Genomic DNA, 12,373 nt, shown 5'->3' with positions numbered 1-12,373 from the left:
CGGCTTGTTTTGTACAAGTGATCTTGGTGACGTATGCAGCCTGCAGTTCTCCCATTCTCCATGGTGGGGTGGGGTGGCGGGTTGGCAGGTAGGGGGGCGCATTGAGGAACCTGGCCTTGGGGCAGCAGAGAGAGTAAATCCGGCCCTGAATACACATTGTATAAATTAATTATTAGCATGCAGGATGCAAAGGTGGTGCATTGCATGATGTATTCAAGCGGATATTACTATATAGATAAGGCTGTTGATCAGAACACTAAAAGACCACATTCAGGAACATTTGAGGTCTATTGAGACAGGTATTGGAGCCTCACCGTTTATAAGCTGCATTCAGAACATCCATGAAAGTAATTTGCAGAATATTAAAGTTATGGCTTTAAAAACAGCTATGGGGGGGCCCCATAGCTCATGCAGGAGCTATGGGGCCCTTTAGGACTGAATGACTGCAAAGAAGTGAATACATTTTTGTAACTGTTTTTGTAACTCTTCATGTGATTTGGTTACTTATCTTGGTGTCATGAGTTAAATGTGAATTTGAAAACGATAGCCCGAGTTTGATTGATCTCCCCACCTGGAGTGAGGATTGATATTGTATTAGTTTAATAGGTGGTCTTCCACAGCGGTGGGATCCGTATGCCTGGAGAAAGTGTGTGTATTAGGTGCTCATACACTGGTCGAATTTTGGCCGGTTTGTAATGTACTGGCCGAAATTCGCAATGTGTGTGGGGCTGTCGGCTCCCTTTCAGTCGGCATTCCTCGATCAGCTGATCTACGGAGCCTGCTGGAAAATTTTCGCGCAATCAGAGCTGGCAGCCAACGAGCTGCCCCGTCTGATCGGTTATTCTGACAGGTTCCGGCGGCATCTGTCAAAATACAATGTATCGATCGACACACTGTTTGTGTTGATGGAGGAATCGCGTCAGCCAGGTGTATGGCCAGCTTCACACGGGAAATGGTTGTTGGCCGGATGAGTGCCTTTGACATTCCCCTATGGATAATACTATATACTGAGACAAGTGAGCACCAGGGCCCGCTGCCACGAAGGAGATGGGGATATGCACAGCGGGGCTTTTTGTTGCCCTCTCTAGTAACTGCCCTAGGATAGTAACTGTGAGTGCCACACATTTTTTGTTTATTTAATTTGCAGGTCAATTTTACACTGTTGTATCATCTGCACTCTCTTAAACGAGAACTATGAGGTCAGTGAATATCACTCATCCTCATAGTTGGAGCCGACGCGTGACAATGAAACTATTACACGTCGGCTCAATAGATCGAGGAATGAGCGAACACATACTGTCGCTCGCTCACGTCTCGATCATCTCCCTGCAGAGTGTCGTGACTATCAGTCATGGCTCCCTGCAGGAATTCCCCCCTTCCCGCTTCGATCCTCCAGCATTGACTGGAGCAACGGACGGGGAGGGGGCGGGTACAGCTGTCAATCATGCAGCTGGGTGGATCTCCTCAGTAATGTCGGGATCCGTCCCGGCTGCGGCGGTCTCAGTAAACCGCGAGCTGTAGCTCGCGATATACTGAGCTTTGGGTCATGGGAGGACACTAGTTTTTGTCCTCCCGTGACCCCTAAGAGAACTATGGGGAAAAACACTGACCCCATAGTTCTCCTTTAATTCTTGAGGTAAAACACCTGCCTGTACTCTCTTTCTCTAATACATTTCTAGCTCATTAACAAATATCCTATGCTGGCCAATTTGACACTGCTATATCATCTGCACTCTTTCAATCCTTAATGGGATGATAGAAATTAGCAAGCGACGGGATAGTTTGGCATCAGCAAGAACAGAGACAGCTACAGGGGACGACTGGCCATTTTCTTTCTTTTGATTAAAGCGGGGTTATTACCACTTCGAGATAAGCATGTGACTGGCCACAGGTTTTTGTTTTAAACGAATGTTCTTCTTTGCTGTTATGATGAGGTGGGAATAAAAACAAATTTCACTCAAAAAAAGCTGCAGCCTTGCCCTTTCCAACATCATTGGTTTCACAATCTTTAATGGGCGAGACAGTTTCTGTTTTATTATTACTCATTCCTATGCTGCTGAGCAATCAGGAATGCTGCCCATTGAAAGGGAACTATGGCCCAACCTTTTCTGGCCATAGTTCTCTTTAAGGTCACAGGAGGACATATACTAATGTACTCCTGTGACCCAAAGCTCAGCATATAGAGTGCCATTGCCCACTATATGCTGACAGCACAGAGCCGTTCTGCAGCCGGGCAAAGATCCTGACAATATTGTCGGGATCCACCTTGCTGCCTGATTGACAGCTGGTTCTGCCTCTCTAGAGCCAGAGTCAGCTGTGCCCGCCCCCTCCCCTGTCTGTCCCTCCAGAGAGTGATGATTGACAGTCACCACTCATTGCAAGGAGAAGATCGGGAACTCAGCGATCAGCTGTATGTGATCGCTCAGTTCTTGATCTATAGAGCCGATATGTGACAGCTTCAGTGTCACATGTCGGCTCTAATTATTGGGGATGAGTGTATTTTACTCTCCCCATAATTCTCCTCTAAGCAGATTTCACTCTAGTTTCTGTCTTTGTGACACCAAGACAAGAAATTAGCATACCTAGAAACTTTAACAACTCTCTGAGTCTGAGATTTCTTTAAGGGAGGTGATATCATATTGATGTGTTACATGCACTGAGGCAAACTGTGGGGGATTGAGACAGCAGAGCCCCACACTGTTATGCTCCCACCCTGCTTCACAGTTTGGGTAGTTTGCTGTTAGTATGTAGTAATTCCATTCTTCCAAATGTGCTTTGTGTACAGTTAGCAAAGGTTTTTGCTTGTCTCACCTGAGCCCAAGACATGGCACAGATGACCTCCCATAGGCAGGGCCGTTGCTAGACTATTTTGCGCCCTAGGCAAGACCAACTACTTGCACCCCCCAGCCCCCTGCCTGGGGCACAACCCCCTATCCCCCCCGCACGGCTCCATTCTCCTGGCTAGTTTCTGCAGGCGACAGGTGGCTGTCGGGAGCCAGGAGCAATAGCCAGACTGTTATTGGCTATTTTAATTTGAAATAGACAATAGCAGACTGGCTATTGAATCCCCACCCACTGTGCAGAGGAGCGGACCAGAGAGAGAAAGTTGTTTCTCAGTTCTGCTCCTCTGCTCAGTGGGTAGGTGCAATAGCCAGTCTGCTATTGGCTTTTGCAATTTGAAATAGACTGGGGGCACCATCTGGGAGGGGGGGGTGAGTGCTCAAGGCTGCACCCTAGGCAGCAGTGTGCCCTAGGCAGCTGCCTAGTTTGCCTAGTGGAAGCACCGGCCCTGCCCATAGGTATGATACTTGGATACTTGACCTGTGTTTTTATTATGGTATACTCGGCTATCCACAGATGACCTCCCATAAGTATGATACTTGGATACTTGACCACACTTAGTTCTCAAATGGCAGAGGTGCCTGCAGATCTATCGCTGTAACCTTCAAGGGCCCGATAGTGAAAAAGTATTGTATTCTGGAAGCTGTATGTGGTTAATATATGTAAGGATCGTATTCAGAATATGAATTCCTCCTTTTTATTTCACATTCCTTGATTAATATTTTTTCCACACTTACATGAAGATTGGGCCGTCCAGCAAAAGTGACAGCTATGCGAGTTGGGACAAACCATATAACACTGCCAGGGGTGCTCACACTGGTCATTATTCATATGGTTTACACTTTTTCCTGTAACTGCTTAATAAGTGTTAGCTGGTGTTGAGCTTTAATCTGTTTTGTCTCTTACTTAAAGTGCTTTTTAAAACTACATATCCATCTAAGACTACTCAGCCCACAGGGTGACAACGCTGCTGCATTTGTGAACACAGCCAAGAACTGCACAGGTCCCATAATTTACACGATTGTGTCATCTCTGAGCCAACATCTCCATCCAGGCATTTCCTCAGTCTCCTCTCCCCCAGGGATCAGACTGTACATTGTATCTTTGTAGCAAGTATCAAGGTGAGAGGCTGCTGCAGGGGCTGATCTGTGTAAGACACTTGTGAACAAGCCAAGAACTGCACAGACACCGGGATTTACATTATTGTATCATTTCTATGCTGGAACCTCAGTCCAGGAAGTAGATGGTGACCCTGAATGATGCCTAAACAAAGATCCCTGTTAGAGGTAATAAATACCTGGAAGTGTTACACTGAAACATTACATATTAACTTGAAAGCAGCATGCAGCCAGTGAAATCAGGACTTCTTTAGAGTCCGTGACTGGAAATAGTATTAGAGTGATTGGATCAATATATAATAATTAGACATGAAAGCTGTGGAAAAATTTGGTTCGGTTCAGATATTTCGGGATTCGGATCTGAAATTCGGGTCTTGGAGCCTCAGCTTTAGTATTTTGACTATATAAGTAGTGTTCTATAATACAAATTAATATTTGTAGCGGCAACATTGTGACCCATCTATACATAAAACTAAAGCTGAGGCTTCCAGACCCGAATGGCCTTGGGGATCTCCCAAATGCAAAACGAAAATTCGGATTCAGACCCATTTGGATGCATTGAACCGAAAAACACCTCTGATTGGCCAGAAAAGTCCTATCTCCGATTCACATTGCCTTGGGGATACTAATTTGCATGTGGGGGGTATATTTGAATATTTTATTGATAAGGGTATAGAGGATGGATAGCTGCGATGTGAACGCCACCCTTGAAAAAGTCCATGAGGACGAAACGCGTCGGGAGGAGCATGTACGTTGCTGCTATTCTGTTAATTCCATTGTGGAGCTGCGTTAGGACCATTATCACCTGCTGAACATTGTGAGATATACCCCTTTGTGGGTTACAAGTTCTCTCCATTTTTCATTGATGTAAGTTTTTATTGTTTTTTGCGCAAAATAAATTTGTAAAGATTTTATGCTATGTGCGGTATATTTGTTTCTTTACCGGTGAGCTAAGATCCCGGCTACGGTCCATTTGTATGAGAAGTGAGGAGGAGACCGTTTATTGATTCATTCAAGGTGTCGAGTGGGGAAAGAAAGAGTTTGCGGTGGGAGAGGATACACGGTTTCTTTCAATCAGTGTGAGGCATTGAATGCACGTGTGGAGAAAAGAGAAAGAAGGTCTGTTGGAAACCATCACTTGTTGGAAGCCATCACTTGTTGGAAGCCATCACTTGTTGGAAGCCATCACTTGTTGGAAGGAGCCATCACTTGTTGGAAGGAGCCATCACTTGTTGGAAGGAGCCATCACTTGTTGGAAGGAGCCATCACTTGTTGGAAGGAGCCATCACTTGTTGGAAGGAGCCATCACTTGTTGGAAGGAGCCATCACTTGTTGGAAGGAGCCATCACTTGTTGGAAGGAGCCATCACTTGTTGGAAGCCATCACTTGTTGGAAGCCATCACTTGTTGGAAGCCATCACTTGTTGGAAGGAGCCATCACTTGTTGGAAGCCATCACTTGTTGGAAGGAGCCATCACTTGTTGGAAGGAGCCATCACTTGTTGGAAGGAGCCATCACTTGTTGGAAGCCATCACTTGTTGGAAGCCATCACTTGTTGGAAGCCATCACTTGTTGGAAGCCATCACTTGGTTGGGGAAAGCTGCGTCCTGTGATCAATGCAATTTGACCATTTGAATCTGGTGAGTGGGGAGCATTGTTTTTTCTTCGGAGTGGGATTATAGGATTACACATATGCATTTTTTTCATCACTACTTGAACTGATCACGAGTTATCTTTGTCCTGTGAGGATCGGATAAAGTTTTGTACTTTAAATAATTTATATGGACTTTAGTTATATATTTATTATTAATTTATGTACACATTATTCACATTGATTGTTGAGTTATGCTGATTGATTTGCATATCTTTGAATATTAAAGGAGAACTATGAGATGAGTGCTTTTCACTCACCTCATAGTTCTAGCCGACCTGTGACAATGAGACAGTAGATCGGGAGGTGAGCGAACACATACCGGGTTCGCTCACCTCTCGATCCTGTCACGGCTCTCTGCTGTGACAGGGTAGGGCTGGATTCCCCCCTCCCCGCTCTGATCCGCCAGCGCTGACTGGCGGAACGGACGGGGGAGGGGGCAGGTAGAGCTGGCTCTGTCTATATATAGGCAGAGCCAGCTGTCAGTCACGCAGCTGGACGGACCCCGGCACAATTGTCGGGATCCGCTTCAGCTGCGGCGTCTCAGTATACCGCGAGCTGCTGCTTGCGGTATACTTGGCCTAGGGTTACGGGAGGACGCTAGTTTGTGTCCTCCCGTTAATGTAAGGAGAACTATGGGGAAAAGCCTTAACCCCATAGTTCTCCTTTAATGAGTCACACATTATTTCACATTGTTCAATATTTTTTGCACCATACTTATTGTGTTTTATGTGTACGCTTGACATACGGTGGTATACACACATAGGTGTGTTTTGGGTTGTTTTATTGTCTATTTGGAGATTTATGGGTTATATTCAATTGTTTCACATTAAGGGGAGATAGCGCGGTGTATTGGTTTAACACATATCTCCGATCCAATTTCGTTTTTGAACGAAAGTCAGACGGGATCTGAAATTCGGAAATGGAAATTCCGATTCGGATGCATTAGGATTTGGAGATTCAAGGTGTGTGCAAATCTCAGGAAAATTCGTACAAATCACACACGTCTAATAATAATGTCTATACGAGGAGTCTTTCACATGAAGCAGCTTTATTATTTCCGGAGAGTGTCCATCAAACAGTCCAATCATTTGGATTTAGGAGACAATTCGAAATGTCGAACGGAAAAATGATTCAATCAACAGTACACCATAATCATCAATTTATCTCTCCTCCAATCACAGAGTCTCCGCAGTGAGTTTAGTGTCAGATGAAGTTAGTGGAAATGTGTTACAAAGATGCTGGAAGGCTTCTGTGCTGCCCGCAACAGCCAATAAGATTTCCTCTTTCATTTCCCTGCTGCGTATATAGAGAAGAAAAGAAGAATCTTATTGGCTGCTGTGGACTCTCGTTGTTTGTAAAGAAAAGTGACAAATCGTGAGTGTTTAGCGTAAACAAATTAAACATTTGGGTTGATTTACTAAAGGAGTCGAGGATGTTCACTTTGCACAGAGAATAAGGGGAGGCTGGGAAAAAGGGAGTAAAACAAAAAAAGGATTTTCGGTTTTATTTTTTTAATGTAATTAGATATTTGAAGTCATCACACAGCCTCCATTCAGTATACCGCGAGCTGCTGCTTGCGGTATACTTGGCCTAGGGTTACGGGAGGACGCTAGTTTGTGTCCTCCCGTTAATGTAAGGAGAACTATGGGGAAAAGCCTTAACCCCATAGTTCTCCTTTAATGAGTCACACATTATTTCACATTGTTCAATATTTTTTGCACCATACTTATTGTGTTTTATGTGTACGCTTGACATACGGTGGTATACACACATAGGTGTGTTTTGGGTTGTTTTATTGTCTATTTGGAGATTTATGGGTTATATTCAATTGTTTCACATTAAGGGGAGATAGCGCGGTGTATTGGTTTAACACATATCTCCGATCCAATTTCGTTTTTGAACGAAAGTCAGACGGGATCTGAAATTCGGAAATGGAAATTCCGATTCGGATGCATTAGGATTTGGAGATTCAAGGTGTGTGCAAATCTCAGGAAAATTCGTACAAATCACACACGTCTAATAATAATGTCTATACGAGGAGTCTTTCACATGAAGCAGCTTTATTATTTCCGGAGAGTGTCCATCAAACAGTCCAATCATTTGGATTTAGGAGACAATTCGAAATGTCGAACGGAAAAATGATTCAATCAACAGTACACCATAATCATCAATTTATCTCTCCTCCAATCACAGAGTCTCCGCAGTGAGTTTAGTGTCAGATGAAGTTAGTGGAAATGTGTTACAAAGATGCTGGAAGGCTTCTGTGCTGCCCGCAACAGCCAATAAGATTTCCTCTTTCATTTCCCTGCTGCGTATATAGAGAAGAAAAGAAGAATCTTATTGGCTGCTGTGGACTCTCGTTGTTTGTAAAGAAAAGTGACAAATCGTGAGTGTTTAGCGTAAACAAATTAAACATTTGGGTTGATTTACTAAAGGAGTCGAGGATGTTCACTTTGCACAGAGAATAAGGGGAGGCTGGGAAAAAGGGAGTAAAACAAAAAAAGGATTTTCGGTTTTATTTTTTTAATGTAATTAGATATTTGAAGTCATCACACAGCCTCCACTCCTTCATTCATGGTGTACAGCCTCCACTCCTTCATTCATGGTGTACAGCCTCCACTCCTTCATTCATGGTGTACAGCCTCCACTCCTTCATTCATAATGAACAGCCTCCACTCCTTTTAGTAAATAAACCTCAATGTCCCAAAAATTCAGCAGCCGCTGGTCAATAGCTTGAAGTGATCAGACTTCTTAATGCCTGCAGGGTGACATAACAAGTGCAGTAATGGGTATGTAACCATTGCCTTGACACCCCCCACTGCTATTTCAGATTTTGGGGAAGTACCTTACATACTTATCAAAAGTGTTTTTCCATTATTTATATCCACTTTTTTGGTACTCGCCCATACCAAATACCAATACTGATATTTTTGCACCGCAAGAAAGATCCATCCAATAAAAGAAGGCACATAGCGGATGATGCGCTTCAAAAGTGTGACGTTTCCAGGTGAGGAACTCAACCACAGGAACACATCCTTGTACTTCCGTTATCATAAAATGTTTTTGTATTTCACAGACCTAAAATAGACTGTACCAGAAAAATAAGAACAAGCCCCTCCCCATTGATCAGGGACTGCAGACAAGTCTTGCCCTGTTCAGAAACCTCAGTAGGACATCTGTCAGGAAATACAAGCACTGACTTGGATGAGCCTCACTGATTGCTGTGCTGCTGAACACACTGCACTTATATTCTTCAGCACACTGGGAACTGTCCATGGCCACCACCGAGGATTGTCATAGACCAGCTCTCTCACTGCACACACCCAGTCTATGTCTGCATTGCGATTTATATTTTTTTTTAGTGGATTTTTTTTTAGTTTAACTGTTTATTGATTGAATTTTTATATTTGTTAACATTTGTATGGAGTACGGAAGGATTTGATCCTTTTGGTTTCCAATAAGGGCACAGGAAGCGGAAAAAGAAAACCTGAGGTTATAACCGTTCTCCATTCCATCAGAACCCCAAAAAATATTAGTATTAGCCTTTAAAGTGAATCTGTGCTTTACCCTCGCATTCCCATAAATGAAATATTTTCAGACAGTATAGAAGAGAACCCCCCACATTGTATGAAAGGAATATAACAATAGATTCCTTGGCTACTGCCTTCTTAATCTGCTCCAAGTTGCCTCTTCTGGCAGCAAGAGATGCTCTAAACCCTTGGTTCTCAACTGGTGGGTCGAGACCCAAAAGTAGGTTGCGACCCTGTGTTCAGTGCATACCACTTTTCTAGGCGAGAGGCTCCTCAGCCTCCCCCTAGCGCAGCACTGTCTAGTCTTACACAGAGCAGCCATTCAAAATATGCTGCCCGGCGCCGAGTGTCGATTTGAGATGGGGTGGGCTGGGGTTATGGCCGCGAAGGGAGCTCCATCCGTACGTGCATTGCTTATAGCTCCCTCGCATGTCCTGTAGAGGTGCCTGGACCCGAGTGACATCACATTCTGGCTCCTGGCACCTCTACAGGCGTGCATAGGAGCTGTACAAGCAATGCACATATGGATGAAGTTCCGTCACAGCTTAGCAGCCCACATTGCCGTGCGTTCCATTGCAGCGCGACTTGGGTTGCAACTTAATGACCGAGGACAAATGTGGGCCCTGAGGTTACACAGGTTGAGAAACGCTGCTCTAAACTGAATGAGCATGAGAGCTCACAAACCAGTAATTAGATTGAAATAACGTTGTTACCTAGAGGCTGAAGGAGGTCTAAACCGCCAAAGTCTGTTATGTGTTGGGCTCATGTATTGGTCCAAAGCCATAAATAAAAGCTCATTTAGACCTAATGATAACATGAAAGCTTGAACGCCAACCAAAACCTTTAGATATTACAACATTGAAGATAGGGTTGGTGAAGCCTTTGGATAAAACTGCTGCAGCTATAAAATCAGTGGCCATGGGGGATAGGCAGTAACATTGGATGGCTTGTTATTGAAATTAGATTGTCGGTTGAAGTTACAGCTCCCTCTCAGCTAATGACGCAAGAAGATTTCTTCTCCTCCTCGTACTCCAGGATGTACTCCGGGTAGATTTGGAGTTTCTCGAACACCACGAAGATGGACGGATCCCGGATGTTGTCCACGCAGGAATCGTAGATCTGGGTTCCATTGCGTTTCAGAGGAGGGCGTCTCATACTGGAATCCCCTACGACAAAGTCACCGACCAGCACACGAGCCACAAACATGGTCCGTGCCACCACAGAGTTGTTCTTCGAGGTGTAGTTGTGGGAGTAGGACGCATCCCTGGCGAAATAACTTCCTGTTAGGGAAAAGTTTACAAGTTATATATATTGCAATTAAAAAAGTGTTCCTTCACTTACCTCGGTTTCCTCTCCCCCACTGATCAAACTGTACATCGTAACTTTGTAGCAAGCGACAAAATGAGAGGCTGAGACACTCACTATCCGTTCCATTACAGGAACCAGGTAAATACACTCTTTTTTACAGCACCTGTCCATGTCCTTGAGGGCACTAACGTTATGTCACATGACCAGTGTAAATGCAAATAGCGTTTTTTATGACTGACCTTGTCCATACACAGTGCCGTTAGTGCCGCAGATACGCCAGTCAAAGTTGTCCCTGCAGATGGCATCGATGTTGGCATTGTCCGTCCCGTGGAACAGCTGGCGCTCATCCACTTCGATACCAGAATTCTTCTTCTTCATCTGATCCTTCTGCCTGAGTCAAAAATTATTATTTTAAGTGCCCGACATATGACAATAATAGCAGCAGTAAAAGCTGTACAATGGAAATGGAACATACAAGGTATGCCCAAGGTACCATGTTGACAGTTTGTAGGTCATACCTTGTATGCCCTAAGTACTCAATACGTGTTTTGTGATGTGGCTACTAGACATTTAGTGATTTCCAGGGCTGTAGTGAGCCTGGCTGGATTATAGTGGCAATTATCTGGTTAATTCCAGGCTTCTCGTATTGACTGTACCCACCCCCCCCGGGTGGAGTTTGACTCTGCTATATTGTGGGACTGTAGTGTATGTACAGTACAGCAGCCAATCACTGGGTTTCTCTCAACCAGTGGTGCATGCTAGGTTAGGGTACTTATACTGGAGGACTGGAGGGATTTGCCATGTGCTCAGACTAGTCGGGATCACCAATGGATTATGGCTGGGTGCTGTCTAGCCCCCCCCCCAGGCTAGGCCTGAGGCCTGGGGGTGGGCAGAGGCTGAAGTGTGGGAAGTGTTTCCCTAGGCCTCAAATATGGAGGAGGCCTGTGCTGTTTGCCAGAGGAGGAGAACCAGAGAAGCTAATGTCTGCTGGAGGTGCCTGGAACATAGAGGACCTCTGGAACATGGCTGGTGTCTCTCCTGCTGAGGATTTACACTCATCTCCTGCTCATCTGTTACTTCAATTTCTACTCACTGTACTACAAGTGGATCTTCACTGAGATGCTAACAAAGGTCTGGTGAGTCTGGAGTCTATGGTGCCCAGATGCTCATCACATAAAAAAATACCAGCTGCTGGATTAATTTAAAATGTATACATCCTTATTTGCTATCTTGTATCAAAATTTGACATACCACTGATAGATCTGCCAGAGCGAGGGGTTCTGAACACGCCACAGCTTCTTTACCACGTGCCCAGAGACCGTCTTGTTGAACATTTTGACAATGTTTGAGAACTCTCCGGAATTCTCCAGCACAGAGACTTTCTGCAAAAATAAGGATGTTTTTAATTTAATGCAAACACATTTTCACAGAAGTTACAGAAGAGTAACTGCCATTGGTAGGTAGCGGCAGACATCTGATGAAGAATGACCTAGGTGTAGCCTATCGCTATCTGACTTCTGCGGCATGATAATGCGGTTATATAACATTATCTGAAAGATGTTACATGCAAATAGTGCTCGGCGTGCTCATCTTTAGTTAAAGGCATAGTGCACCTTTTTTTTTTTAAATGAATACATGTACGCACACTAATGAAAGAAACAAATGTGCCAAATTTTTTGCACTGAAGCCTGCAAAGCATTGCAACCATTATCAATGGATGAGGGAGCAATGCTCAGGCTCCTCAAGCCTCAGGTCTATACCGAGGTACAGATATTTGGTTAGGAGGCTGGAGGAAGTAATCAATGGATTGCAAGTGTGGTGGCATCATTGTACTTATACTGCATTAAGATCAACGAGTCTCTCTGCCGCGGTTGAAGATCTGTGAATGAATGACGGAGCCACGCACAGCCGCACCAAATTCAA

General features: G+C 44.4%; 1 protein-coding gene across 1 annotated transcript; it reads right to left on the bottom strand.

Moving 5' to 3' along the window:
* Positions 1-10,131: 10,131 nt before the first annotated feature.
* Positions 10,132-12,056, bottom strand: LOC108797762 (poly [ADP-ribose] polymerase 12-like). Its single transcript, XM_018569416.1, has 4 exons — positions 12,015-12,056; positions 11,702-11,832; positions 10,690-10,841; positions 10,132-10,422 (listed from the first exon to the last, which is right to left on the bottom strand). Exons 1-4 carry the CDS (start codon positions 12,054-12,056, stop codon positions 10,133-10,135), a joined length of 615 nt encoding a protein of 204 aa, XP_018424918.1. The 3' UTR covers position 10,132.
* Positions 12,057-12,373: the final 317 nt, after the last annotated feature.

This window comes from Nanorana parkeri, unplaced genomic scaffold (genome assembly GCF_000935625.1).
Source record: "Nanorana parkeri isolate BGI_ZX_2015 unplaced genomic scaffold, ASM93562v1 scaffold1332, whole genome shotgun sequence".
Taxonomy (NCBI): domain Eukaryota; kingdom Metazoa; phylum Chordata; class Amphibia; order Anura; family Dicroglossidae; genus Nanorana; species Nanorana parkeri.
The sequence above is the reverse complement of the archived record's forward strand: the minus strand, read 5'-3'. Positions and strand labels throughout refer to the sequence as shown.

Coding starts and splice junctions, on each gene's coding strand:
- LOC108797762 (XM_018569416.1), bottom strand. CDS start 12,056: ATGCCTTTAACTAAAGATGAGCACGCCGAGCACTATTTGCAT. Junction 11,833..12,014: donor ACGCCGAGCACTATTTGCAT/GTAACATCTTTC, acceptor TTATTTTTGCAG/AAAGTCTCTGTGCTGGAGAA. Junction 10,842..11,701: donor CTCTGGCAGATCTATCAGTG/GTATGTCAAATT, acceptor TTTTTGACTCAG/GCAGAAGGATCAGATGAAGA.